The sequence below is a fragment of the Ictalurus punctatus genome, chromosome 2 (genome assembly GCF_001660625.3).
Source record: "Ictalurus punctatus breed USDA103 chromosome 2, Coco_2.0, whole genome shotgun sequence".
NCBI lineage: Eukaryota > Metazoa > Chordata > Actinopteri > Siluriformes > Ictaluridae > Ictalurus > Ictalurus punctatus.
In genome coordinates, this window is record NC_030417.2 from 39,315,619 (window position 1) to 39,341,466 (window position 25,848).

The 25,848-nt window shown below is 48.6% G+C and overlaps 2 protein-coding genes across 5 annotated transcripts in view; both read right to left on the minus strand.

Annotated features, from left to right (window-relative positions):
* Positions 1 to 2,415: 2,415 nt before the first annotated feature.
* arl6ip1 (ADP-ribosylation factor-like 6 interacting protein 1) lies at positions 2,416 to 10,957 on the minus strand. Its single transcript, XM_017496375.3, has 6 exons — positions 10,800 to 10,957; positions 9,068 to 9,201; positions 8,294 to 8,413; positions 5,484 to 5,601; positions 4,642 to 4,726; positions 2,416 to 3,462 (listed from the first exon to the last, which is right to left on the minus strand). The coding sequence occupies exons 1-6, from the start codon at positions 10,833 to 10,835 to the stop codon at positions 3,344 to 3,346; spliced, it is 612 nt and encodes a 203-aa protein (XP_017351864.1). The 5' UTR covers positions 10,836 to 10,957; the 3' UTR covers positions 2,416 to 3,343.
* Positions 10,958 to 12,277: 1,320 nt separating this feature from the next.
* smg1 (SMG1 nonsense mediated mRNA decay associated PI3K related kinase) overlaps positions 12,278 to 25,848 on the minus strand; it is a 41,612-nt gene continuing 28,041 nt past the window's right edge. For all 4 annotated transcript variants that reach the window (XM_017495795.3, XM_017495824.3, XM_017495815.3 and 1 more), the window contains exons 39-62: positions 25,609 to 25,831; positions 25,003 to 25,249; positions 24,335 to 24,564; positions 22,878 to 23,126; positions 22,437 to 22,575; positions 22,216 to 22,325; positions 21,900 to 22,124; positions 21,586 to 21,779; positions 21,238 to 21,410; positions 20,804 to 21,083; positions 19,914 to 20,186; positions 19,536 to 19,770; positions 19,159 to 19,385; positions 17,886 to 18,042; positions 17,596 to 17,785; positions 16,973 to 17,445; positions 16,750 to 16,887; positions 16,308 to 16,640; positions 15,931 to 16,158; positions 15,358 to 15,569; positions 14,829 to 14,929; positions 14,393 to 14,569; positions 13,804 to 13,910; positions 12,278 to 13,667 (exon numbers count right to left, since the gene is read on the minus strand). In XM_017495795.3, the coding sequence (XP_017351284.1) occupies positions 13,590 to 13,667; positions 13,804 to 13,910; positions 14,393 to 14,569; positions 14,829 to 14,929; positions 15,358 to 15,569; positions 15,931 to 16,158; positions 16,308 to 16,640; positions 16,750 to 16,887; positions 16,973 to 17,445; positions 17,596 to 17,785; positions 17,886 to 18,042; positions 19,159 to 19,385; positions 19,536 to 19,770; positions 19,914 to 20,186; positions 20,804 to 21,083; positions 21,238 to 21,410; positions 21,586 to 21,779; positions 21,900 to 22,124; positions 22,216 to 22,325; positions 22,437 to 22,575; positions 22,878 to 23,126; positions 24,335 to 24,564; positions 25,003 to 25,249; positions 25,609 to 25,831 (4,999 nt within the window). In that variant the 3' untranslated portion in view covers positions 12,278 to 13,589. The remainder of the gene's footprint in view (positions 13,668 to 13,803; positions 13,911 to 14,392; positions 14,570 to 14,828; positions 14,930 to 15,357; positions 15,570 to 15,930; positions 16,159 to 16,307; positions 16,641 to 16,749; positions 16,888 to 16,972; positions 17,446 to 17,595; positions 17,786 to 17,885; positions 18,043 to 19,158; positions 19,386 to 19,535; positions 19,771 to 19,913; positions 20,187 to 20,803; positions 21,084 to 21,237; positions 21,411 to 21,585; positions 21,780 to 21,899; positions 22,125 to 22,215; positions 22,326 to 22,436; positions 22,576 to 22,877; positions 23,127 to 24,334; positions 24,565 to 25,002; positions 25,250 to 25,608; positions 25,832 to 25,848) is intronic.

Genomic DNA, 25,848 nt, shown 5'->3' on the forward strand with positions numbered 1-25,848 from the left:
TATACTGTAATATTTCCAAAACAAGATTTTAAACAAATCCAAAAGATTTGCTAAATACCAAAGGTTCAGTGCGTGCTGTTCACGTGGAGCAAAAAAATAACGACAGGTCACGTCTCGTCATCCATGTACGTCGTAACGGGTACGCTTTTTGAAATAACGGTACTAAATGGTACCTTTCCGTGTCGCTGGCATGGTACCGTCAAAGAGAAGGTCCGTGTGGGGTTTTATTAATTCGCTCTTGGAGTAAACCTTTAAAAGGTACATAGATACTCCTTAACCTATAATTATGTATCGTAAAACATTATTAAAAGCACAAAACAAGTTCCTTTAACCGTACCACGCAGGCCACGAGGAAACGCATCATCCGGTACCTTTATTTCTGAGTGTAGAACTAAAACCCTACTAATATATACGTCATACGAGTGTGCTGTTTATCGGCAGTAAGCTGTGGAAGGGACGGCTGATGCATCAGACGACGTTCTCTCTGGGTGATCAGACGCCCTGTTACTCCACCACCCACACTGAGGTGAGGACACGAGAGGTGACACCAGACATCCCTGAGCTGTCTGTAGGCTTTAATCTCCTCTCATTAGATATTCACTGCTGTAGAGTTTCAGCGGCAGGAGAGACGACGGCCGGCCGCTGGTGTTCCACCTGAGAGATCCGTCTTATGCGTCGCAGCATCGCTCCAGTCTGGACCTCAGGAACATCTCCGAAGGGCCCTCGTTCTCCTCCACACACTCGAGAGACGTCCACAGCCCCAAAGACACCACACCGGTACCGTCAGTGTTTTAAAAAGGTTCTGAAATACCTCGTTGTAATTAACGTTACGTTAACGTCACCTGTATGACCGCAGCACGATGTCCTGCGCAGTCTGAGAGCCAGGAACTGGACTCGGAACCGTGAAGGACTGGCGATGAAGGAAGTGACCAATCCTCCTGAAGACACATCGTATAGGAGCTGGTACGGCTCGGATCACCGCGACGCCGCCGCTGCGGCGAGCGCTCGGGCCGAGCGGGCTTCGGGTCGTCCCACACGCTGGCACCGACACGACATCCTCACAGGTATTTAACACAGAGTTCCAGGTGAGAAACCGCAGAGGAGCGTAAAACCCCTCCGTAAAGTTACGGCTTTACCTCCGACACTGGAGACTCCTTCCATAAACGTGACATAAACATCTCCTAACTTTGAGAAAACTTCACCATGTTAACATTTTTACACGTCCCTGTGAACGAGCTGTTGCTATAGAAACGATAACGTATCAGGAACGAGAGCTGCCGTCATAGAGAATTAATCGACACCTCCTGACCAATCACAGTCCGGAACTCAGATTGGTCAGAAAGGCTAGATTTAATCCTTTATGCTATAAAAGAGAGCAGTTTCGCATCTGATTAACCATGTGATGTACGAAACGACTTTATTGATCTCCAAGAGGAAATCTGGGAGTTAATTTTGGGTGATGATTCGATAGAACACACTTTAATATAGTCTCAGTGACGTTATTCAATGTACAAGACTACCGAGACTTTTTTTAAAGCGTTGGTATGAGCCACACCTTCGTGACTCGTACATGAAGTCTGAATGAATTTGTCCCACAGGAGAGGAGAGAGCACCGGCGGGTCCTGGGGAGCCGAAGAAGAAATGTGTAGAGGGGCAGATTAGCGCCGCACGCCGCTGGGAGAACGACTGCACCTCACTGCGTCTGTACTGAAACACTGTGGTCACATGATGCATTAAGCACTCAGTCGAGCCTTTCACACACAGACTGTTGATTGTTCACGCGTCAAGATTTGTTTTAGAATATTCCATGATGTCTGAATTCTGATTGCACTGAGGGGGCAGTGGAGGCTTGGTGGTTAAGGCTCTGGGTTACTGATCGGAAGGTCGGGGGTTCCCGACCTTCCCGACCGGCAGCGCTGCCAGGCTGCCGCTGTTGGGTGCTTGAGCAAGGCCCTTAACCCTCTCTGCTCCAGGGGGCGCTGTATCACGGCTGACCCTGTGCTCTGACCCCAACCTCCTGACATGCTGGGGTATGTGAAGGAAAGAATTTCACTGCGCTGTGATGTAAACGTGATTAATAAATTCTCAATATTAAAAAGTAAATGGATTATGAAATCATCCAATGTCCAAAAGACGACAGCAGCGCCTCCTCCTAAACCATTAAGGGTTGTAGTGAGTGTGTGTGTGTGTGTGTGTGTGAGAGCAACTGAATGGGCGAGCGCGCTTGACAGTGATGCCATGACAGTCCTTGCTAACGATAACTCGAGTTGGTTCTAGGGGCGGAGCTTTGTTTACATGGGCGTGAACTGAGGGGCGGGTCCAAAGAGTAAAAAAATAATCCCTCGCGCAAATGGCATTCAACTCCAACAACGTGGAGCCGGATTCTCGAGTCACAAAAGCACGCAAGTCAAAGGGTCCGAGCAGTTCTTTATTATTATTTATTATGAACTGAAAAGAGAGGCTGAAATGCAGACGCGTCGCAGCTTCACGGAAAGCCGGAGGAAAGTGCACACGTTTACACGGACATGACACACAGACACGCAGGAGGAAAGAGGACATGTATGTATCTACAGCGCCGACCCTCGAGCAGGAGCGGAGGGCTTCGGCTGGGGGGGGGGGCGAGAGAGACAGGTAGAGAGAGACAGGCAGAGAGAGACAGAGAGAGAGACAGAGAGAGAGACAGAGAGAGAGACAGAGAGAGAGACAGAGAGAGAGACAGAGAGACAGAGAGAGAGACAGAGAGAGAGACAGAGAGAGAGACAGAGAGAGAGACAGAGAGACAGAGAGAGAGACAGAGAGAGAGACAGAGAGAGAGATTAAAACACAGCAGTATGACTCTGTATCCGCAGGTGTGAGGTCTCGGGGCTCCGACGCACAGCTTCACAACGCTCCAGTTTCTCCTGTGGTGGTTTCAGTGCAGTTTTCAAAAACAAAAACAAAAAAAAACAAAACCAAAACGAAAAACACTCCCGAGCACGATTTCTGCTCACGTTCTCGAGCGTTAAAAAAGTACATCTACGTTTGACGTATGCTTAGCCTTAATGAATTATAAAAAGGGAACGGCTTTAAAGCGGCGTACGGTTTGAAGCACTTTTACACCATAAACACGTCGGTGTGATCAAAATGGGGGAGGAGTCAACGTGCTCCTGCTTAAGCCTAAATCTAGTTTTTTAGATATATATTTTTATATTTATTCTGCTTTGCCTGAAGTACTTTAGTGGTCTGAGTTATTGTTTAAATGCTATACGGGGGCAAATTTAACTTTCATTACTCCTACTCAATTCTCATCATCATCAGCATGATCATCAGCATGATCATCAGCATGACCATCCTCCTCCTCCTCTCACTCGTTCTTCTTCTCCTTCTGCTTGAGCAGTTTGTTGACCTCCCTCTTGACCATGCCGGCGTACTTGCTGATGATGCCGTGCTGGTTCATGCCGGGGAGCAGCAGCAGGAAGTTCACTACGGACACACAAGCGCACAGAGAGGAGGTTATTTATGAGCGGGCGTGTCTCGGCGCCTCACCCCGGAGGGCTCGGCACGGCTCGGCTCGAGCTACCCGTCAAACTCGATTCGCGACTTCACGTGAAAGGTGGCACTTCGCTCAAGGTGAACGCACGTCTTCGTATGACAGTACAGCTCCGCGCGAGCGTCTCGGGACACCTGCGCGTCTATTAATCGGCACGTCGACTCGTAACGGTTTCGTCAGGCCGAATCTCTAGAACACGCTGCGTTCTCTTCCTCGGCTCGGTTTAACGGCGGAAGAACACGGCGACCCAAAACGCACTGTACGCCGGAGACACCTCACAGGCAAACGCTCCGTAAACATTCACACATCAGTATATTGATCTGATCAGCGGGCGTGTGCGACTCGCCCCCGTAGCGCTGCTCTGTTAGTTTAAGAAACACGGGAAGACGATGACCTCATCAGGACTCGTGACCAAAGATAACCTAGGAACATCTCTGCACCTTTCACCCTCATTACAGATTCTGTCGTTACCACGTCATCATCTCGGTCCGGACGCGATCGGTCCACGGCCGCTTCGGTGACGTCACACCCTGAGCTCGTACGTGGCCCCGCCCCCAAATAAGTTACACGACAGTACTGAGAAAGTCTTTCTGTTTAACGGAAATAAACGTATGTTATGCTTCCGTGGTAACGAATATACGGAGCGGATCAATCAAACTGAGAGGAGATGAGTGTTTTAAAGTGGTTTTTCAGCGCTGGGCTTCTTCACACAGACGCGTCTCCGACACTCTGCCCCGCTTAGCGCTGGGTCACGAGAAGCTTATTTTTGGACTGGGATTGCGGCTCCATTTTCTTGCCCTACATACCACAAGTTCTTTTACTCAACACTCTTATCTCTCTCACACACACACACACACACACACAGCGGCTTACACAACCACAAACCCACCGCATACCGACGCACGCGTCACAGCTAAAGAGTCAAAACGTTTATTTTAGATCATGTACGGTCTAAATACGACAACTTAATGCCATCACGTCATTTCACACAAACTGAGACAGAGTTTCAATTCTAGAACCTTTTCTAATAACTAAAACAAACGCTGTAACGTCACCCCACACGTTTCCAGACTTTCAGCGCAGTCGATATTACCGTCACGCTGCATACCTACCGATCAGGTACGTCAGGAAGAGGTTATGGACCTGCTGCCCGATCCAGGCCACGACCACCAGAGTGCTGATCACCGACAGGAAGTACTGTAGAGAGACGAAAGAGTGCAGGAATGAAGACTTGTGCAAGCGTGTGACAGAGCTGCAGTTAACACATCGGCGTCTTTACGAGCTGTACAAAGGCGCAGCAGCCGATGTTTTAAAATTCCACAAATGACCTGGAGATGCGCAGGACATGACGAGAAAGCGAGGGAGGGAGCTGTAGCCTTAGCAGAAACGTATTCAAGTCACCGAAAACCCGTCTGGAAGCTCGGACTTACGGGCCGGAGCGCTACACGCTCTACGGGCCGGTGTAGATTTTGGGGGCGGAGCTTCGTGAACACGGGCGGAAATTTGTTCTCGCAGATTTGAATGAAAGTCAGGATTAGGTTTTTGTTTAAGAATAAGCTCAGTGCTCGCCATTAAACACCCCTTCATATCAACTCACCTTTACACTCTTCCACGGAATCATTTAAAAAGCACAAAGACGCTCGTCTCGAGGAAACTTACAAACGTATACATTTTATTACGTGCGTTTATCCACCGTGACGCGGGTCAGTCTGGCTGGGCTTTAACGTTCCCTGTACGCAGAGCTAAAACCTCTTCTAGAACTCAATCATCCCAAACACCTCCCTGAACCGATCGGCCGCGTCGCCGCACGACCGAGCAAATAAAATATTTGTTGCGTTTTTTTGTCGTCGTTTGTTTTCAAAATAGTGAAGGCTGCTCATCTCAGTCCTGCAGCAAGCATGCGTGTGTAAACGTTAAGCACGTGAACACGTGAGAGACGGACGCCGGAGTTTACCATCTTGGGCTTCTCCTCCTTGAGGGCAAACAGGCGTTTCCACCACCCCAGCACGCGCCGCTGCGTCTTCACCAGGTTCCCGCAGATCTGATGGAAGCGCTGCTGCTGCTCTGTGGTCCTGCAAACAAACAAACAAACAAACAAACAAATAAACAAACAAACAAACAAACAATGACAACATTACAGCACAAAAACAAATCGACGAAATAAATACCTGATCTGATCAGTGGATTATAATCCGCGGGGAGGAGGACAGAATATATTTATATAACAATTAAACATTCGACAGCCAGGATCATTATGAGCAATAAACAAACAAACAAACAAACAAACAAACAAACAAAAACAATGGAGACATCAGAGGAAAAAAAAGAAAGAATATTATACTTCTTTTATCTTTGCAACGCAGGTGATTTGTGTGTGTTGGAGTTGTAAAGCAGAAATATCTGATATGATTTAAAGTTTCTGGTCTCATCACCATCAGGAAAGAGAAACTCCGGCGTCGTGGCGTCTCTGATGAGAACGTACGGTCTAACGCCCTCCTACTGGACGGCCAGCTAACGCAGAGATGCTCACAGGGGTGCACGGACTTGTGGTGTTGTTGTTTCCGTGCTTGTATGTAAGAGCTGTGGCGTTACGTCCTGGAGCCCGAAGCTCGGACACGCGTCCGGATCGTGGTTCTGTACGGCTCGGACACACACACGGCAGACGGAAACCGAACTGACGACGTCGCGTCAGACGTAAAGACGGTCGAGAAGCTGACGCTGGCTCGTTAGGACCTCACTAAACTCGCAGGAAATCCAAACCACATCTCTCGCTCGAAGGAGAGAGAAGGAGCGGTGCCTGAAGAAAGACGTCTACGTCTGACCGCGCGTCGTCTTTAAATAACGTTACGCTAGATCGATAAAGCGTGCTGTAAGCTGCTGAAGCAGCCAACGAGCAGGTATACGATGCTTTAAACATTTTAAGCTGTTTCGGTTTTATCCCGCGGAGGCGTAACCCTCCACAGTCTCCTCCACCTCAGACACACAGACGTTCACAACCTCCTTCCTGTCTGACGAACAATAAAGCCGACGTTAACGCGTTCTGCCGAACGGAGCTGGAATTCTCCCTCATAAATCGCACGCGGGAGTAACGCAGGCTCAGGCAACCTTAAGATGTGAAACCTGAGCGCGTGAGCTCTTATTTCTGGACACAAGACATGACCATATACACGACAGGCTGGGACACAAGGGCACTGCCAGCTCTAAAATAAACTGATCCGTCCTGAGCTCGCTCAGCTGAGCGGCGGAGCCGGATCGGTCCGTCTGACACTTAACACGCCGCAGCAACTGCGGTCCGACTCCGACGGAGGAGAGAGGACACGCTCGCTCGCACTTCTGCTTTCGCTGCTTTCACAAGTTTGAGAAACGTGAGAAGGAAGAAAGAAAAAACAAATCACGAGTGGAGACCGAACACTGACGTCTCAGTTGCGCAACACGCCCGGAACTGCAGCGACGCCGCGATGTGTAGCTTTCATAAACACACAGGCGATTTGTGTCTGAACAAACTTTTCCCTTCAACAATATACTGCATCATTTTCTCCCTTATTTGGTCTTGACCAACCCCCACTCAGCACGGAGAAGAAACGTGACACGGAGAGAGTGAAAACTTTCTCCTCTCGTCGATCCGCATCAAGTGCGGCGTAACGCACTCAGGAGGAGAGCGCTATCAGCCCTCTTCCACATACACCAGACGCCTGCGATTGGCCGCGCTATCGATTGATGGACGGGGGACACGGTGTATGCCCCTCCCGCCCAATATTTCTCTCGACTCCCGACCACGGATGGATGTTTGCCTCGATAGCGAAAACGTGTGTCTGCTGCACCATGAAGCATCACTTTAATAAAACACATTCTGCAGCGGTATCCGTGAGAAAGAGCAAACTAACGACGTCACGTACGACGAGCTTGAGAATACGCTTATGAAGAGGCTAACTATGGAGGTGGTCTCTTTAAGGAGAGAGAGAGAGAGCGCGAGAGAGCGAGAGAGAGCGCGAGAGAGAGCGCGAGAGAGAGAGCGAGAGAGAGAGCGAGAGAGAGCGCGAGAGAGAGAGCGAGAGAGAGAGCGAGAGAGAGAGCGCGAGCATATTGTGGGTTGTGATTGTGAAACAGATAACAGAGCGCAGTGTGAAGCGCTGAAAGTGATATCCGGACGCCGCGGCGAGCGTGCGCGCACTCACAGACTAATAAACACCACAGACGGACGCTTCGCTTCTTCACCGCATCTGAACGTGATAAAAACTCGTACCGCTCGTCTGTCTGTTCGGGTCACGTCTGGGAGGGGGTTAGATCGCGGCGTACTTCATTTCTACCAGTTAGTTGAACTGCTTTATTAACTGCTCGTATTTTCCTTCCGCCGCACTACATTAACGGAAGAGGTAGGAGCGCAGCACAAATATTTCTAGCACGCATACACGGGGTTAAAAGCGTTGAAGGAGACAGCCGTGAAACAGGAAGTAACCGGGAGCACTAGGGCCGGGCAAAGAGACGACAGAACGGCGACGCCGTGATAAACGACTTTTCTGCAAGATCCTGATATCGTTTCGAACACTTTCATGTGTAAATTATTAGATAATTTATACACACACACACACACACACACACACACACACACACACACACAGTGAACGATCATGATACTGCTCAACCAGTCAGAAGCAAGTACACTGTCGTGACCGTGTGATAACGTGTAAACTTGGACACGTGGCTTTGTTAGGAGTGAATGTGCTTTCAGGAGGCGAGAGCGCGTTCTTCTGAGATCTGGCGTACCATTTGTTGGAGCCGAAGATGCGCGGGGCGAGGGTGGGCACCAGGTAATCAGCCAGACACAGAACCATGACGGTGCAGGACAGTCCGGTCAGCACAGACGGGTCCAGGTAGTGGATGAGTCTGTTAGGGAGGAGGAGAGGAAGCTTTAAGGACGCCTAACACACAAAACTCTAAACATCATCATCATCATCGTCATCATCGTCATCACACACTGCAGGAGATTAAAAACTCCTTCAGACTTACTTTCACAGCGTATTAACTTCGTGTTATATTCAGAGAGATCACGTGCGCCAGGAATCATGCGGAGAACTAAAAGGTCATGTTTCATTTTAGAAATCCAACGCTAAGGTTTTTTTACTTTAAACATTTTACACTAAAACTACACAAAAAGATCATATTTAAACATTTGGTTCAAACAGCTGCTTTCAATCTGAGCTTCTGACTGTTATTCAAAAGAAAAAGAGAAAAAAGCTGCACCCATGATATGTCCGAAACGTGCATCATGGCGTAATTGACGAGGATATCCGCATTACGCGGTGGTATCCCCCAGCCGTAACAGCACCTCTAACGTTTAGGCGTGAATTCTTCACGGCCGGTCTTACAACCGTTTTGAAGTCGAGCAAACCTCACACCCGGACGTCTTTCCGAACCCGCCTATCCACTTCTAGCGCTTATTTTGTACTTTAAGGTTAACTGGAGCGAGAGGAGGTCTGTGGAGCGCAGTGTGGATCAGATCTGTAGGGTGTGGTCGTTGTTACTCGGTGTGATACTCACAGGAAGAGCAGGGTGGTGCTGCCCACCAGCACGGCGGGGAACCAGGGCTTCTCCCAGCGCAGGAAATGATCTCCGGCTAAGATGACCTCGCCCCATCCCTGCAGCTGCTCCTCCAGCTGAGACGTCTCCTGAGCCTGGAAGGTGAACGTTTACGGTCAATATGGCCGAGCGGAAGAGGCGTGTCGGGGAGCCCGAGACTAGCGGTCGGTGTGAGGGGCACGCCGGTGTAAACGAGGAGATACGGAGATGTGCGAGGTGCCGGAGGAACACGCCGTCCTGCGATCGTGTGCTCGCAAACCACTCGCCGATAAAGTGTTAAGTCGAGACGTGTGTCGCAACAGAAAGACAGACTGTGGAACACGCAGTGCAGGGAACAGAGAACAATCAGACCGTTATCAAAGCAGAGGAAGCGATATAGCCACGGAAACCGCGCTTTCAGGGTCCTTACTCCATCCAGCCCTCTTTAATACTTCCCCACACGGTTATTACAACATTCCAACTGTATTCAGCTGTTTCACTCTCGCTAAGCTTATTATAAAAAAAAACAAACACCACCTCCACATGAGAGATGATGAGTTATTGCAGAAAATAAGGAAAAAGTCCAAAGACAATGGATTTGAAACCGAATCAGTGAATCTATATGACTATTAACTGGTTAAACACGTACGAAAATAAGACGTATATCTACATGTATGATCCAAACACGTTTTTAGAAATCACCTTAAGTGTTTATGTCAATCTTACTTCAGGTTTGGAAATAATCGTGTTTATATTTTACACAGAGCTGCGCACGAGCCCTGCGTCTGAGTCGGTTCCTGGAGTCGGCTCTTTTTAGGCTGAACGTTGAGAGTCGAATCGCGTTTCTAAATACAGAAGTAACGTTTTTCTTCCGCTGAAAAACAGCAGTATTCCAGTATATCAGTGTGTGTGAATAATATCATATAATGACTTACTGGGCAAACGTGAATGACTGCTCTGCTGCTTGTTATTATATATATAGTAATATAATGTAACACGGACATGAACATGATATAAAAAAATAAAAATAAAAAAACCACAACGGCTTGTATAACATTAGATTTTATAGCAAGCCAAATGTAGTATGAAAGTAGAATGATCTTGTTCATCAGAGGGTAAACAATAAGCTTTTACTGAACAAATTAAGCGATAAATAAGCAAAGACCAACGTCGGGAGTCGTTTGAGAGTCGACTCTTAATGGTGAGCCTAGCGTGCTGATCCGACTCAGAAAAGAGTCGAAACTGACATAAGGTGACAGTGCAACATCTAGCTAACTGCTTTAGCTTAATAACTCACCTATTTCAATATTAACATCTCGTCATGACTCTAAAATATATTTAAGATAAAGATAAAAAGCCAAAGCATTCGTAGAGCTCGGAATGTGACGTCACTCAAAGGGTGATATTAGGCCTGAGAAATTGACCTCATTTTGACAGGCAGCGTTAGCTAGTTAGCCAAATTCCTGCTTCAGTCGCATTTTAATTTAATGCTAGCAATATCGGAAAAGGACGTAAGCGAAGGTAACACAAGCGAAGCTAGTTGGAAACAGAATAACGCGATAAGATCTGAGCTAACGTTACCCTAGCCGAGGTTAGCTCGGCTAACAGTAATCGAGGTTAGCCGCCTAGCTAGCTTGTGTAACGTTAGCTTTCACTTCCTAAAAGAACCGGAATATTTCCCGTTCAAACAAAACCAACCAGCGCGAACACTCACCAATAGGTTAGCGCTTTTATTATCGCCCTCCGCCATGATTCCGCTGCGCGTCTGCGTTACTGCGAGCTCTCCGAGTCGGAAGTGAAGCTCTCCTGCGCTCGCGCTGCTCTGCAGCTCTGTTAACCGAGCGTTAACGGCGCGATGTTTTTTACTGGAAACCGCAGGCGGGGCTTTTACGTCACAAACAGGTCGGAAGTAAACGCAGCGGATATGTCAGACTCGTCAATAGCGCCGCCATATTGGGAGGGGCAGTTTTCCATCAAATTAGAATCACGCCCTTAGAAAATGTGAATCGGAACTTTTATTCGTTTGAATTTGTAATGAGTGCAATCAAAAATCTACTTAAAGCAACGAAACAAACTTATAGGTACATTAGGTAAGATGGGGGGGGGGGGGGTAATCCACGTGCTCGGAGACAACAGCATAAAACAATTATTTTTCACTTCTACATAATTCTCCATTATTTGTACACGCAAGAAATTAAAAATAGACAATTGCACCTTTAAACGTGTGTAAAGGAAGGTTGGAAATTCCACACACTAAATTCCTCTCTCGCGCTTTAATAGAAAAGGTTAATATAATAAAACGTCTACTGAAGGATTTGTTTTCTACATGATAATCCATTAAGTTCCTTTCACACCAGCTTAAAATGTTCTGCTTCTGACCTAGAAACTTCAGTGGGTATGTTTCGTGTAGTTTTACCAGATTGTGTTCGACTTGTCAAACATTGTGTGTATAAAATCATCACTAGTCACTGCACCTCTTAGAAGTCTGTCGTGACCCAAATTAAAGCTGACACACTAAGATTTAAACAATAAGTGATGTCTACTTTAGTTTATAACAAACATACTAAAAGGTTTTTGCTCTATTTACCTATAAGACATGACTGATCTAGCCAAGCTGAGCTTTTAGCGAGTTTGAAGGTCAGCTTTTATTCATTTATTTTAAAAATATACATATTCCTTAATCACGGGGTCCTCTACAGACAACCGGATCGCCGTCCAAAGACCCGGAAGTGTTTCTTGTACATATCCTTTCACACATATCACTCTTCATTTGAACGGTTTTATCAATTTAACAGAATCAAGAAAAGTTGAACTTGAACAGTACGTGGTGTCTGAAGCACGGCCCGTCGTTTGGGAAAGCGTGCGAAAGTTTAACCGCCTCAACAGCCTGGAAATAAATAAATAAATAAATAAATAAGTAAATGTGGCGTTAAATATTAAAGCGCTGAGTGACTGGGTGGCGTGATGAAGCACAGCTATTATTCTTATTATTTATTAACGAATGACGTCATACATTTATCTGCGAGTTTCACAATTTTGTGGGGGGAAACTAAATAAATAAAAGTTAGGTCCTGTTCTTAATAATGTTAATAATGCCCCCCCCCCCCCCCCCCCCCCCCAAAAAAAGAGGAGTTTGTTACACGTATGAGAGATAAAACTGATGAATTCATTGCAAATAACTGAACAAAAAGCTTAACAGTTGAAATCCAGATTTATTTGTCAAACGAAGGAGTAAAATCATTAAGAAAACATTTCTACCATCACCACAGCACTAAACCATTAACACACCCCGCCACTAAAAAGGTAAAACTAGATAAAGATCAGTAAAACGCAAGCGGAGTGGGGAATATTTATTAGCAATGACACTTTCACAAGCAAGCCAAAAGAAGTCGCTAATATAAACAGCGAGTAACGAAGGGGGGAGGAGGAGGGGGGGGATACTAAATACCCACAAATACACAAATCATACAGATGCATACTAAAGAGAAGGGAAACAAACAAACAAAAACAAACAAACAATAATAAAGGCAGCATTTCTGAACAGGTGTTTTAGAACAAATGATCAGATTCCAATTTAAGCTTTAATAAAATGCTTCAACTTTTCTATTCTTAGATCTCAATCGCTCGATCAGAGAAACATTCCCCAGCCTGACGCACAGCACGTCTTCACGCCCAACGCTAACGTAAGAATTAAATTCTCCCCAAAAACATTCTGATACCTCTCCCCGAGAGTGTGAAGGGAGTCGAGGTGCGTAAAGCAAGTTTTGGAATAAACATCCGCCAAAAAGAGAGAGCAAGGGGGGAAAAAAGAAAAAGAAAAAAAAGAAAAAGAAAACAAAAAAAAAAAAAGTCTTGACTGAAAGATTTTGAGAACCCGCAGGTCCGCCAACGGCCGTCTGGCTTTGAATGGAGTCCCCTTTTAAAGCCTCGCGCACCTGCCCCGGTGTACGCCGGCCTCGTCTGACCCGACCTCGCCGATAAAGCCATCCAAAAACAGAGGCCAGAGGATGGTGGGAGGAGCGTGCGCCCCACCCCCCGTCTCCCGAGTGAAGTCCAGAGGGCGTGTCGCCCAGCGAGCCTCCTGCTCTAAAACACGAGCTTCGTAATCGATAGCTGACAGACGTGGCGTTATTATCACTGATGAAGCAGGGGTTGGTTTGGGGGGGGAGGGGGTTGTTAAAGCTGGAAGAAGCCTCATCCTCCTCACCCCCCCTCCCCTGCCCTCAGTATTCCCCCACACACACACTTGCACGTTTACGGGGACACGGATGCAAACCCGAGAATCGTATCGTTGTCGTTGGTGTTAGCTGGATCTGCTGCTGTGCTACGGGAGGAGGGGGAGGAGGTCCCGTGTGGGCGCACGGGAGGGCCTCGACGGCCCCCCCCCAACCCCCGTTTTATTGCCCGCATGCAGCTCTGTGGCTCCGATGCCCCAGACCCGGTGGATTCTGGTGGATTTCTAACCCTCGCTGGAACCGAAGTGAACAAACGTGGAAATCCCCGTTCACACCCACGCCGTCCAGCCTTCGTACAGCTGCGCCAGGTTGTCCAGGTTCGTGGCCTCCTTGATGACGTAATCCACCTGCAGATGGAGGAGACACGCCCACACGGTCAGTACACACTGCTTAACCAGCACTTCGTGTGTAAAATAAAATGAATAATAATAATAATAATAATAATAATAATAATAATAATAATAAGTGAGGAGGGATAAATGCCTGCTCGGTGACGCTCATTCTCCGGTTGGGGTCCACGTCCCGCCCTTCCAGCTTCGCCTTCACTCTTTTCCAAACACTCACGGCGTACGAGTTCCTCTCTTGAACAGCTAGAAGCAGAGAGAGAAACACACACCACAGTTCTAAGCTAGATCAAGGAGATAAACTTTCATATGACACAGCTGTCCAAAAATAATCAGCCAAGTTTAGTGCAAACTTCCGGGGGGGGTTACGGTTATGAACTTCTATCTACTTCCTGTGACGCCTGACCGCTTTAAACTGGAACAAAGAGCCGAGGCGTCCACGAGGCACACGGAACAGAGTCTCAGCGTCTAATATGGACTTAAATGTTATAAAGACTAACGTTATAAAGGATGAAGTGGAAATAAGCACAAAGCATTTCGTCTAGACGGTTACGGTTCTTGAAGCAGCGCCAGAGTGGCATCAGACGGGTTTTAAAGAAGGCTGAACGATTCAGCTGCAGTCTCACGGAAAGTTCACAAGTTCAACACAACACTCGAACTGCTGGATGTTTCGCTGAAAGCACGCATCCGTTCGCTTCAGATTCACGACTAACAGGACGTTCGCACACCTCTCCCGGTTTTCGGGTCCCTGACGGTGCGTTTGGGGCTCGGGGCCAGGCTTTTGTTGGTGATGAGCAGGGTGCTGGGCGGGGTGTCTGCGGGGGTCCCCAGGTTGCGAGGAAGGGCTTTGCGAGCGTTCTGAGACATGCTGTCAGGCTGCGTCTTCACGCCACTGCATCGCACCGCTGTATGGAGACAGACACACACACACACACACACACACACACACACACACACACACACACACACACGTTAATGAATGAATACCTCGAAAGAAGAATGGCTCTATAGGGTTAGGGAACGTGACATCAGGAAGGTGCTGCGCTGATTTACGTTAACGCTTAAACAGAGCAGACAACGCGTATGAGGAGACAAAATGGCGGCTCAATCCCACAGCCGTTTCCAAGCACTAGAAGATTACAGAAACAGAATCTGGTCCCGTACCGGCGGCGAAGCTCGTCTGCACGGTCGACGTGGGGCTCGTACAGTCACTTCCTCTGTCGGTGACCAGGGGAGATGCAAATCCCACCAGCCCGTTATACACACTGCAGGACACACACACACACACACACACACACACACACACACACACACACACACACACACACAGTGAACACTACTGCACTTCAATACAATTTTAAAAAGTTTAAGAACATTTGCTTTGGTTATGTAAAGATGAACTGAAACTATGAGCATCAGAAGTCCAACGATGTGATCATTTATTTATTTGCTCAGAAGATTAAATTGAGTATGTTCAAACAATCTAAACGAGAGAGAGAGAGAATGAGAGAGTGAGAGTGCACGCGAGAGAGAGTGCACGAGAGCGAGAGAGAGCGAGAGCAAGAGAGTGCGAGTGCGAGAGCGAGCGTGTGCGAGAGCGAGAGCGAGCGTGTGCGAGAGCGAGAGAGAGCGTGTGCGAGAGCGAGAGAGAGCGTGTGCGAGAGCGAGAGAGAGAGAGAGATGTATGCATCACCTTTGGCTTTGTCCTTTCAGCTCCTTGAGGGTGGAGGGAATCTCCTGCAGCAGCTCCACCTGCTCCACGCTGCGTGGCTGCCCTGTCGCCTGCACCACCGTGAACAGCACGATCTGCACATTATCCTGCCACGCCTTGTACTCGCACAGGAACTGACGCACACTGCCCTCGTACATCACTTCCTCTCCGTCTGCGAGAGCACTTTCCTCATCCTGAGCAACACAAACAGACTGCATATGAATCCATAATGAACTTTTTCACACTATCCGTCGTTCCCCAGATGAGGACGGGTTCCTTCTGAGTCCGGTTCCTCTCAAGGTTCCTTCCTCTAACATCTCAGGGAGTTTTTCCTCACCACCGTCACCACCGTCTCGCCCAATAGGGATAAACTCACACACTTAACATCTCCATCCTGTGTTCATATGTTTCTGTAACGCTGCTCTGGGACGATGTCCACTGTTAAAAGCGCTACACAAATAACACTGAATTCAATCACACACACACACACACACACACACACACACACACGGCCTTAGAGGAGAGGCGCTAGAACATGAGCACATGCACACACACCTTGGCCATGGCGCGCAGCAGGTGCTTGACGTCAGCTAGTAGGCGGTTGTGATTGGACAGGACGCCTTTAATGGTGTCCACCAGCAGCTGCAAGGTTTCAGTGACCGAGTCCAGCTGCTGCTCGTGTTCCTCCTGCATCGCCCTCTGACTCGCCATCTCCTGGGACAGGTGCTTCTGAGCGCACGCCAACCACTCGGGGGCGCCGATAGACAGCTCCATCACGGAGCTCTACAGACAAATGTACAGAGCAGCATGAATTTGATTTTTAAAAAAACAGAAATAAAACATAACAAGCCCCTTCTGACCAATCAGAATCCAGAATTCCACAGTGCTAAGAGACAACGAGCGAGTGCCGTGTTTTATAGAGAGACACGCACCAGTCTGTGGAGCAGCTGCAGCTCCAGAGAGGAGACGGAGGTGCTGAACTGAGCGGCGTAGGAGCACGTGGCCTGGCAGCGCTTCACCAGGTCAAACAGCGCGGCGTCCGTGCTCAGAGCCTCGGGAGTGCGTGTGCGAAGGCCCTCGAAGTTGAGCACGGTGCTGCACAGGAAGGTGACCTGGGTGGCGCGCTGACTCTCCTTCAGCACTAGGGCACGCCGCTCGGTTATGGTGCTCTCAAAGTCCTGCAGCACAGGCGTCAGAGCCGGGTTCGCCCCGCCCGCCCACTTCAACCGCTGCTCAATGCTGCCCTCGAGTGACGCCAGTTTCTCCTGCAGGACCACACACACACACACACGATTTCACCGCTTTACCGAAACATAACGGAATACGCAACACGGCCACATCGAGGAGGAGGAGGAGGAGGAGGAGATGTCTGACCTGAACGCTGGCAATGGCCGCATCGTCCTGGCTGAGCTTGTACAGCTTCTTCTTCATGTTGCTGAGGATGATTGAGCGAGGCGGAGGGCTGACCGACATGGGCTGAGAGCGAGTCCCGAGAACGTCCTCGTGCTGCCACTGTAACGGGAAGATCAGAGTTGATCGGCTAACCGACGCGCAGACGATAACGTTCACTGCGGTCATTAACTTCCTGGAACGTTACCTGGAACATGGCGATGTGCAGCTGCGCCCTCTGCAGGCTGACCTTGCAGGCGTCTATGCTGAGCTCCAGACGGCGCACCAGGTCCAGCTTCTTCCATGCCGTTTCGTACGAGCCGGCCAGCACCGTGGCTCTGTTCAGCAGCAGCTGGGAGATACGCCCCGCCTGGACGCCCTGCTCCACCGCCTTCTTACACAGGTCGTCCAGTGAGACCTTCCCCTCGGCCCCGAAGTCTTTAGCCTCGACCTGAGCGATGAGATCCGTGCCGAGAGCGCTGAGGGCGCTGCAAAGAGCCAGACCCAGAGCCTGGGTGGGCAGACCCATCAGCATCTGCCTCACGAAGTCCGCCGTGAACGCTTTGATGGGCCTCGTCATCTGGTCCTCGCTGACCACCGTGGAGCCGCGGTACAAGGGCTTCACTAACGAGACGGGGCCGTTAGACAGCGGGGGGTCGTCCGTGGGAGAAGGGCAGGTGCCTGAGGAAAACAATAAATAAATAAATAAACAAACTGTGTATCGATCTGGATTTGTTTCCCAGCTCCAAAAACAGCAGTACACATCCACTCCAACCGGGAGGCAAGAAAAACATCCGTCTCGTCATCATTTATTTATTTATTTATTTTTACCCGACAGCGTCTGAGCGAACGAGGCACACAGCCGGAAGAAGTCCCGGATCGTTTGGAGCCTCTTGAGGAAGAAGATTTCCTCCAGGACCTGCCGTGTCTGCACGCTGTCGAAGAAATGCACCTGCGTGGCCCGAGCCTCCCAGATCACATCCACCTTCCTCCAAGCTGCAGGGACGTCCATGGAGTTCAACTGCAGGACGAAAGAACACAAAAACAAACGGCCGCGTGAGCCACAACGCTTTCCTGAACACGGACCAAATCAGACCCGACAAATCCGGCGTCCGAGTCACCTTCTCGATCAGGAGGCCGAAAGCGCTCTCCAGCTGTGCGAACATCCCGTCGAAGGCGACCAGCAGCATCTGTCCCGCGCTCATTTTAGGAGTGTCCTGTACGGAGCCCTCCATGTTCCGAGGCTGTATCAGCTCCGAGTACTGGACACGCAGAACCCTGAGGAGGCACACGTCCAGGATAATGAGTTATGACCATTTCGTTCACACACACACACACACACACACACACACACACACACGAATTCCTTTTAGCTAAACCGGCCCAACATGAAACGAGGAAAATATTCAGAACGGTATATAGAAAACTATAATTGTTATTGTTTAATCGAGAAAAAGTGCCGTCATAAATGTATTTATTTTTTAAATTACAGAAATAAAAACAACGTTCAAAACGTTGGGAAATTCCTCTGTGGTTTCTCTCTAATCAGGGACGGGAAGAATGGGTACAATTTCACACACACAGCTCATCTGGACTCCAGCTGTGATTCCATCCAAGATAAACTGAACAGATTTGGAATATCGCATGAAACAAACATGAGGGAATAAACCTCCGTTTCCATCCCGAGTGTTCAAGAGAACACAATGATCACTTCTGGGGAAACTGGCGCACCTCGCGCTCCGCCACTCTTACTTTCCTGAGCCAGCTATCCAATCACATGATGCCCAAGCACCACGGTGTCCTCTCCAACCGGTGGGTGTATGACAACAATGCACAGTGAAGCGAGTGCTGTAGGGTAAAACACCCAACTACGCTAAGAAAACACTATTCAAGTTTGATGCGTTACCACGGCAACGATATTTAAGATGCACGAAGAATCATTTTGCAATTCGACAATCAGCCGCATCTTGACCAAGCTCGAAGCGATCGGGGAAATATAAAGACAAGTCTGTTGAAAGTCACACTTCTTGCTGCCAGTTGGTGGCGCTATGACAGTGCCTCACAGTACTCCCCAAAAGGAAAAAAATAATAGTCCTAAAAAAACAAATAAGATTCTGAGGAACACCACCACTACCACAATTTCCGTTCTAGTCTGCAAGCTTTATAATAAATAAATAAGTAATCTTTAAAAAGAAATAAATAATTGTTGACATGACATGCACCGTCCTGCCTTAAACTGCTGCTGTCTAGCAGCTGCCCCACGTTCGACCCCGCCCAGCTACGGTGTGAATCTTTCATTCCCGGTGTATTGTAAGATATAAATAAATAATGCTGGTTAAAACGTTTAAGACCTCTCTATCGTTACGCAACTACACTTTAACACACCGCCCTCACCTGGTGACCTGAAGGTAGTGCGCGTCCGTGTCCTCGTCCAGCCCCATGGTGGTGTTGCGGAGGTGAACCTGTAGCGCCTCCCCCAGGCCCTGCAGGGACACGCCGTCTGCACACTGCTCGATCAGAGAGTCCAGTTCAGACAGCATGCTCTCCAGAGTGCTCTCTCCCTTCAGCATGCAGCGCAGAGCTTCGGGGAAGATGATCTGACGGAAGTTGGTGTTCAGCTCCTGCAAAAGCAACGGGTGCTGTTCAATTCTGGATTCTATAACGGCAGGTCTGACGGGTAGCGCAGCTGCACGCGACAGGGTCGACGGCGATACAGTGCAGAGTATATTCAATTCGAGTTAGCCGCAGCGGGACAGCCGTCAGACGCTCACCTGTAGGCAGGTGTAGACCCCGTTGGCCAGGTAGACGGCCTGGGAGGTGTCCTCGGGGCTGAGGATGTCCAGGTCGTGGGACTGGAGCTGGCACTCTTTCAGCAGCTGCACCAGACACGTGACGTTTCCGCTCATGCTGCAGAGCTCCTCCAGAAACCAGGCTCCATCCCGGGACGTCAGCTCCACCAGCTGCTCTCCTGCGCTCGCCGCCGCACCCTCCATCACCAGGTTACGCCTGCAGGAAAAAAGAAGGGAGAGGGAACAAACCAAGGGTCAAAATTCAAAGGGTCTTCTTCTTCTATGGAAGAGCCTTTTTTTTTAAAGACTTGCCAGGTAAGCGAGCGAGCGAGCGAGAGAGAGAGAGAGAGAGAGAGAGACCTGGTAAGAGTGCAGAGGGCGGAGATGATGATCCCGGCCAGGCTGAAGGAGGCGAGCTCGGCGTCCTCGTGCAGGAAGACCTTGATGCAGCGCTCGATCTCCTGCAGCTGCTCCTCGCACACGGGCACGCTCGCTCCCTCCGCCTTCAGCCGCTCCACCTGACGTAGTAAGCGCGTGTTGGTCTCCGCCGCGTGGTGCTGCAGCGCCATCTCCACACTCGACACGAACTGACACGTGGCGGCCGGCGGCTGGGGGGCGAACTGCACCTCATACCTGGACGCAGCGGCACGACAAGGTCGTCAGGTCAGAGGTCAGGGGGTGGTTACTAGCGGACACTTAACACTAGACCTTCAGGAGACCGTTATAGTGGAAGGAATTAAATGTATGAAATGGTCTGAAGCAGTAATCAGGGCTGGGGATTTTAACTTCAACACTGCAGGGAGTCTCAAATTATACATCGAGTTTATCACAATTAAACGTCCTCCACTCTGACGCCACTTTCATTTAATCACTACAAAAATAATCACTCGGTTTTTACACATTTCTTGCAACTTGTCTATTCAGTTTATTTATTGTTATTAACCTTGATTAAAATACTTCTGTAAAAATTAAATGGACGTTATCTAACCCACTCTTCCCTCCTAATATACTCACAAAACGTTCATTAATAATTATTTTTCATTCCATAATGAAAATGTTTTCAGAATGTTTCAGTTTCTGCATCAACCTTGTTTGTTTTTTTTAATAAAAGAGGATTTGCAGTCTGTCCGTCACTGACCACATCCCACATCACCGGTTTTAGACAGTTATGATATGATATCAAGTCGATGTTCTGTTTGGTTCTAGACCCGCAGTCGGGCAGTCCCGAGCTGCAGATGTGAGGGACTCACCGGTGATAGACGGCCTGGCAGTGCTCCACCGTCATGTCACACACCAGCTCCTCCATCCACTGCTTCCAGGTGTAGACCCTGTGGCGGTGCAGGACGGCGCGTGGGTACAGCAGGGCCACGGTGGCGTAGCTGTGCAGGTGCTCGAGGCAGGTGCGCAGTATGGAGCGGCGCTGCTGCAGGAGAGCGCTCACCTCCGCCTCCAGAGCCTCACACTGGCTGATCAGGTGAGCCTGACCTGCGTTCTGCAGAAACGCTGTAGCGGGGACGTAGCTGGGCGGACCTGCACGCAGGGGAAGAGGAAAAATACGTTTTAATAACCACATCGCACTTAGTCAAAGACCTCAGCTGGAAATATCAAACCCAAGAAAATAAATAAATAATCTAGCATCGAGATCCCAACGGGAGCCAAACCCCAGAAGCACAAGGCTGAGTACCGAGGTCTATGGGGCTGCTGATCTCCTGCAGCAGGCTGGCGAGCTGCGTGGCCTCCAGACTCCCAAACGCCGCCTGGTACTGAGAGATCCACTGGTCCAGATCCGACAGCTTGCTCTGGATGGCGTCCTGCACGGTCCTCTGTCTCGACTGCAGCTGCGTGTGCTCCGAATATCTAACGCATCACGAAGGACGTGACAGTTGATTATTTTCCTACAACAGCACGTCCCTGAAGTATTCTCCTCCCTTTACATTGCTGCAAACCGCTATAAATATACGCCATTACACATAACCCTGAACACTGAAAGGGACGGCTTCTGACCAATCGGAATCCAGTTTCATTTACTGACCTGTGCTCCAGCGTGTGGATGGGGTGGTCCACTCTGCTGTCCGCTCCCTCCAGGAACTCCATCTCCTCCAGCAGCTTGCCCTGCGCCTTGTCCACCTGGGCGAGATGCTCCTGCAGGCTCAGGTACTCCTCCACGGCCATCTCCACCTGAGGCAGAACCGCCTGCATCTCGTCACGGTTCTTGAACCAGTTCACCTGCGCACAAAAAAACAACTGAGGGTTGAGCGTGCGGTGTACAGTATATAGAGCACAGTACAGTATTCATCTGCGGATATTTCACACGTTGCCATGGAAACACCACGTCTGGACTCTCACCTTGATCTCGGCTACGCGTGAGGAGAACAGGCTGCGCGTGATGTCCCTCTCCATCTCCCTCTTGCTCTGCTTGTTCTCGGCCTGCTGTCCTCCTCCTCCTCCTCCGTACACGGCCCCGGCGAACCCCACCTCTCCGCCCGCCGTCCAGTCCACCAGGGGGTCATACACAAACGCCTCCAGCAGGGTCAGGAGGGTCTCTCTGCCCCGACGCATCATCTGAATCACCTGAGGCACAGGAAGAGGAACCCGATGGTCAGGAACAACCAGAGCAGAACCGCGTCTTGGAGAAGGCCAACGAGACGGGTTAACCTCTCACCTGTTCGCAGGAGAGTCTGAAGATTCCTTCCACTCCCGTCACTCCTAAAGCCGTCTCGATGTTGTGCGTCATGCGGAACGGAACCTTCTCAGGAACCCTCAGACTTTTCCCTGTTACCACACACACACACACACACACACACACACACACAGTGTCCATCAGGCGTTTGGCAGAAACGGCAGCAGGACTCCGAGCGTTACCTGCACAGGTGAGCGACTGACCTTTCTCGAAGCAGACGTTGTAGTCGATGTGCACCACCTCGCCGGTCGTCATGTCGATCAGCACGTTGTCCAGGTGACGGTCTCCTAAACCGATGATATAACCCACCATCGACATCACTGCAGTGGACCTGGCATACAACTGGGGGTTGGGGCACACGGAGACCGAAAATTAATAACGAGAGAGAGAGAGAGAGAGAGAGAGAGAGAGAGAGAGAGAGAGAGAGAGAGAGAGAGAGAGAGAGAGACAGACAGACAGACAGACAGACAGACAGACAGACAGACAGACAGACAGACAGACAGACAGACAGACAGACAGACAGACAGACAGACAGACAGACAGACAGACAGACAGACAGACAGACAGACAGACAGAGAAGAGGAGGAGGGTGGTTGGATTCCCTGTTGAAAGCCTGCACAGGTAAGAGAAGAAGCCACACTCACCTGTGTGACCCTCCACCACTCGCTGGGAGTGGTACACGAGCACCACAGCTCCTTGGCCAGCAGGTTAGGGGGCGTGGCCTCCATCAGCTCCCGCAACACGTCCCTCATGACGCTGAGCGGCCAATCACGGCGCGACACGTCCAGGCTGAGACCCACCGCTTTCAGAGCCGGCCCGATCTTACTGTAGTAGAGCTCGCTGGGGCGCGGAACCATGGGCAGGTTCTGTGGCTGCTGGAACGAGTCCTGAGCCTGAAGTTAAGAAAAAAATCCAGAAATACAATTTTTTTAAAAATAAAAATAAACCCCATCAGAGAATAAGCATACTACTCATAACTGTTTGAGAAAAAGATCTTAAAATAATCCCCAGCAACACAGCAGTGCTGCGTTTAAAAAGAAAAACTGTTTGATGTTTGTTTAATGTCTAGAAACTATTATTTTTTAATATTTAAAAAAAAATGAAAAATTTAACATTGAAAGTGAAACATTTTTAAATCTATCTATCTATCTATCTATATCTATATATCTATATATATATATATATCTATATCTATATCTATATATCTATATATCTATATATCTATATATATATATATATATATCTATCTATATCTATATATATCCGCCATCCACCCTAATATCTATCTATCGTGCATATATCTTGCATATATTGTATATCTTGTTTATTTATTTTGTTTATTTATCTTATTTATTTATCTGTGTATTATCTGTTTATTCTTCTTGTGTATTGAATGTATATGTTTGCACGGAACAAAAAGGAGTGGCTCTTAATTTCATTGTACATGTGTATAGTGACAATAAAAGGCATTCATTCATTCATTCATTCATATATCTATATCTATATATCTATATATATATATTATATATATATATATATATATCTATATCTATATATATATATATATATATATATATATATATATATATATATATATATATATATATATATATATATATATATATATTTTTTTTTTTTACAATTTTATCCAATTAAAAAACTCATCAAATAAATCTCCATATCTTCTCACATTACATCATGATAATTCACAGCCTTATTGTATTTTCCGGAATGTTTTTCGCTGCTAGCTTTGTTTTAAATAAAGCTCGGTAGCAGAAGGCGTACAGGTGCGTTAGGACGATGATGTGTGAGGAGTTGTGAGATATTGGACATATTTCCAACTCTGACTTTATGACCCCCCGCGTTCCGTGTGTTAGAGCGGCTCAGTAGATTAGACCGGTCAGGAAAGGAAACAACTCCAGCGTGTACTTTAAGCCCAGTGGTCCTGCATCAGCGACCTTATTCTCTACTTTTAGGAATTTCCTGGAAAGCGGTTTGATTTTATTTATTTAATCATTACATTATAGTGAATCAAACTAAAGAAATCTGGCAGGGACTCTACAGGAGCGAGCGAGAGAGGACACGGGCGAGCGAGACCGACCTTCTGAGCCTGAAGCACAGCCTCGCGCTGCTGCCAGCGCTTGTAGAGGCCGAACAGAGGCGTGGCTCCGTCCACCCACTGGATGAGACCCGAGCGAGTGCCGAGGGGCGTGACCGAGTAGTGACGGGCGTGGAAGCGTGGACTCTCCTGCTGGTTTACTTTAGTGAACATCGTGTTCACTATGGACAAGAACTGCATGATCCTCTCATCTAAATGCAAATCCTCCAAACCTGAGGGGGGGGGGGGGGGGGGGGGAAGAGAGAGAGAGAGAGAGAGAGAGAGAGAGAGAGAGAGAGAGAGAGAGAGAGAGAGAGGGGGGGGGGGGCAGAGCCTTTATAATAAATTCAATTATTTAACAACATTGACAAAAGAGCGTCACATTTAAAAATAAAATGATAAAATATGTCGCAGTAATTTTAAACACATTCATTGGAGTCGCCCAAGAAATCCAAGTGACTTCCTTTATGTAGATAAAACACGTTTTTAACAAAGTGACAGATTTCTACAGGGAACACACACTCACACACTCACACACTCACACACTCACACACTCACACACTCACACACTCACACACTCACACACTCACACACTCAGAGAGAGAGAGACAGAGACCAAGACAGAGAGGGGGGGGGGGACGGGGGACCATGCACGATCTCTCCGGACTGACCTTTGAAGAGGTACGGGTAGTTTTTCCCGTCAGAGCCGAGGAAGTAAAGTTTTTTGGGCTTGGTCTTGGTGGGCAGGATGGTGATGGTGTTGCCGACGTTGTGGATGGTGACGGTGTCGGTGGCAGACACCTCTCCTGGAAGAGCCATCTCCGTGTGGGTCATGGAGCCCAGGCGAGGACTGATCTCCTCCAGGTGCAGGAGGTAACTCGCTCGCTTCTGAGCTCGCTGCTGCAGACTCAACATGATCTGGTACAGGACGAGGAGCAGAAGGGGCGGGAGTGAGCGCGCGCGCACAGTTTTCTTTTTCTAGCATAGAACTCTAAAAAATTGTGTAGGATGAAAGGTATAAAAATAAAGAAATAAAAGGAAAAAGAAAGAAAAACAAAAAGACCAGAAACAACGAACAATAAAAAGAACAAAAACAAAAAGAGGGATGGAGTAAAAAGAAAGAAACATGAACAAGACAGTAGAAAAAGAAAAGTAACAAAGAATGAAGGGCGAAGAGAGAAAGAAGAGGAGAGGAAAAAGAAGAGAGAAAAAAGAAAAGAAATTGCATGGCAACATCAGGTTCCAGCATGCAAATGTAACAGGGTTGAAGTTTTGACCTGTTTGAACGGAACCCAGCTGTTAGCGGGGTTGGCTGGGTTCTGTGGGTTCCTGAGTCGCTCCAGAGCGCTGTAAATGGCGTCTCCATACGTCTCCTGGAACCACGTCTCGTGAGGAGTCTCCGCGGCGGCGGCGGTGATGCTGCGCACATGATCCAGAGCGAAGACTACGGGCCGCATCAGCGCCGAATGTTTCTCCCTCATGATGGCCACCTTCTCCTCCCTGAAACATCACCGCGC

Coding starts and splice junctions, on each gene's coding strand:
- arl6ip1 (XM_017496375.3), bottom strand. CDS start 10,835: ATGGCGGAGGGCGATAATAAAAGCGCTAACCTATTG. Junction 9,202..10,799: donor ATAAAAGCGCTAACCTATTG/GTGAGTGTTCGC, acceptor TTCACCTTCCAG/GCTCAGGAGACGTCTCAGCT. Junction 8,414..9,067: donor AGCACCACCCTGCTCTTCCT/GTGAGTATCACA, acceptor CCTCCCTAACAG/ACTCATCCACTACCTGGACC.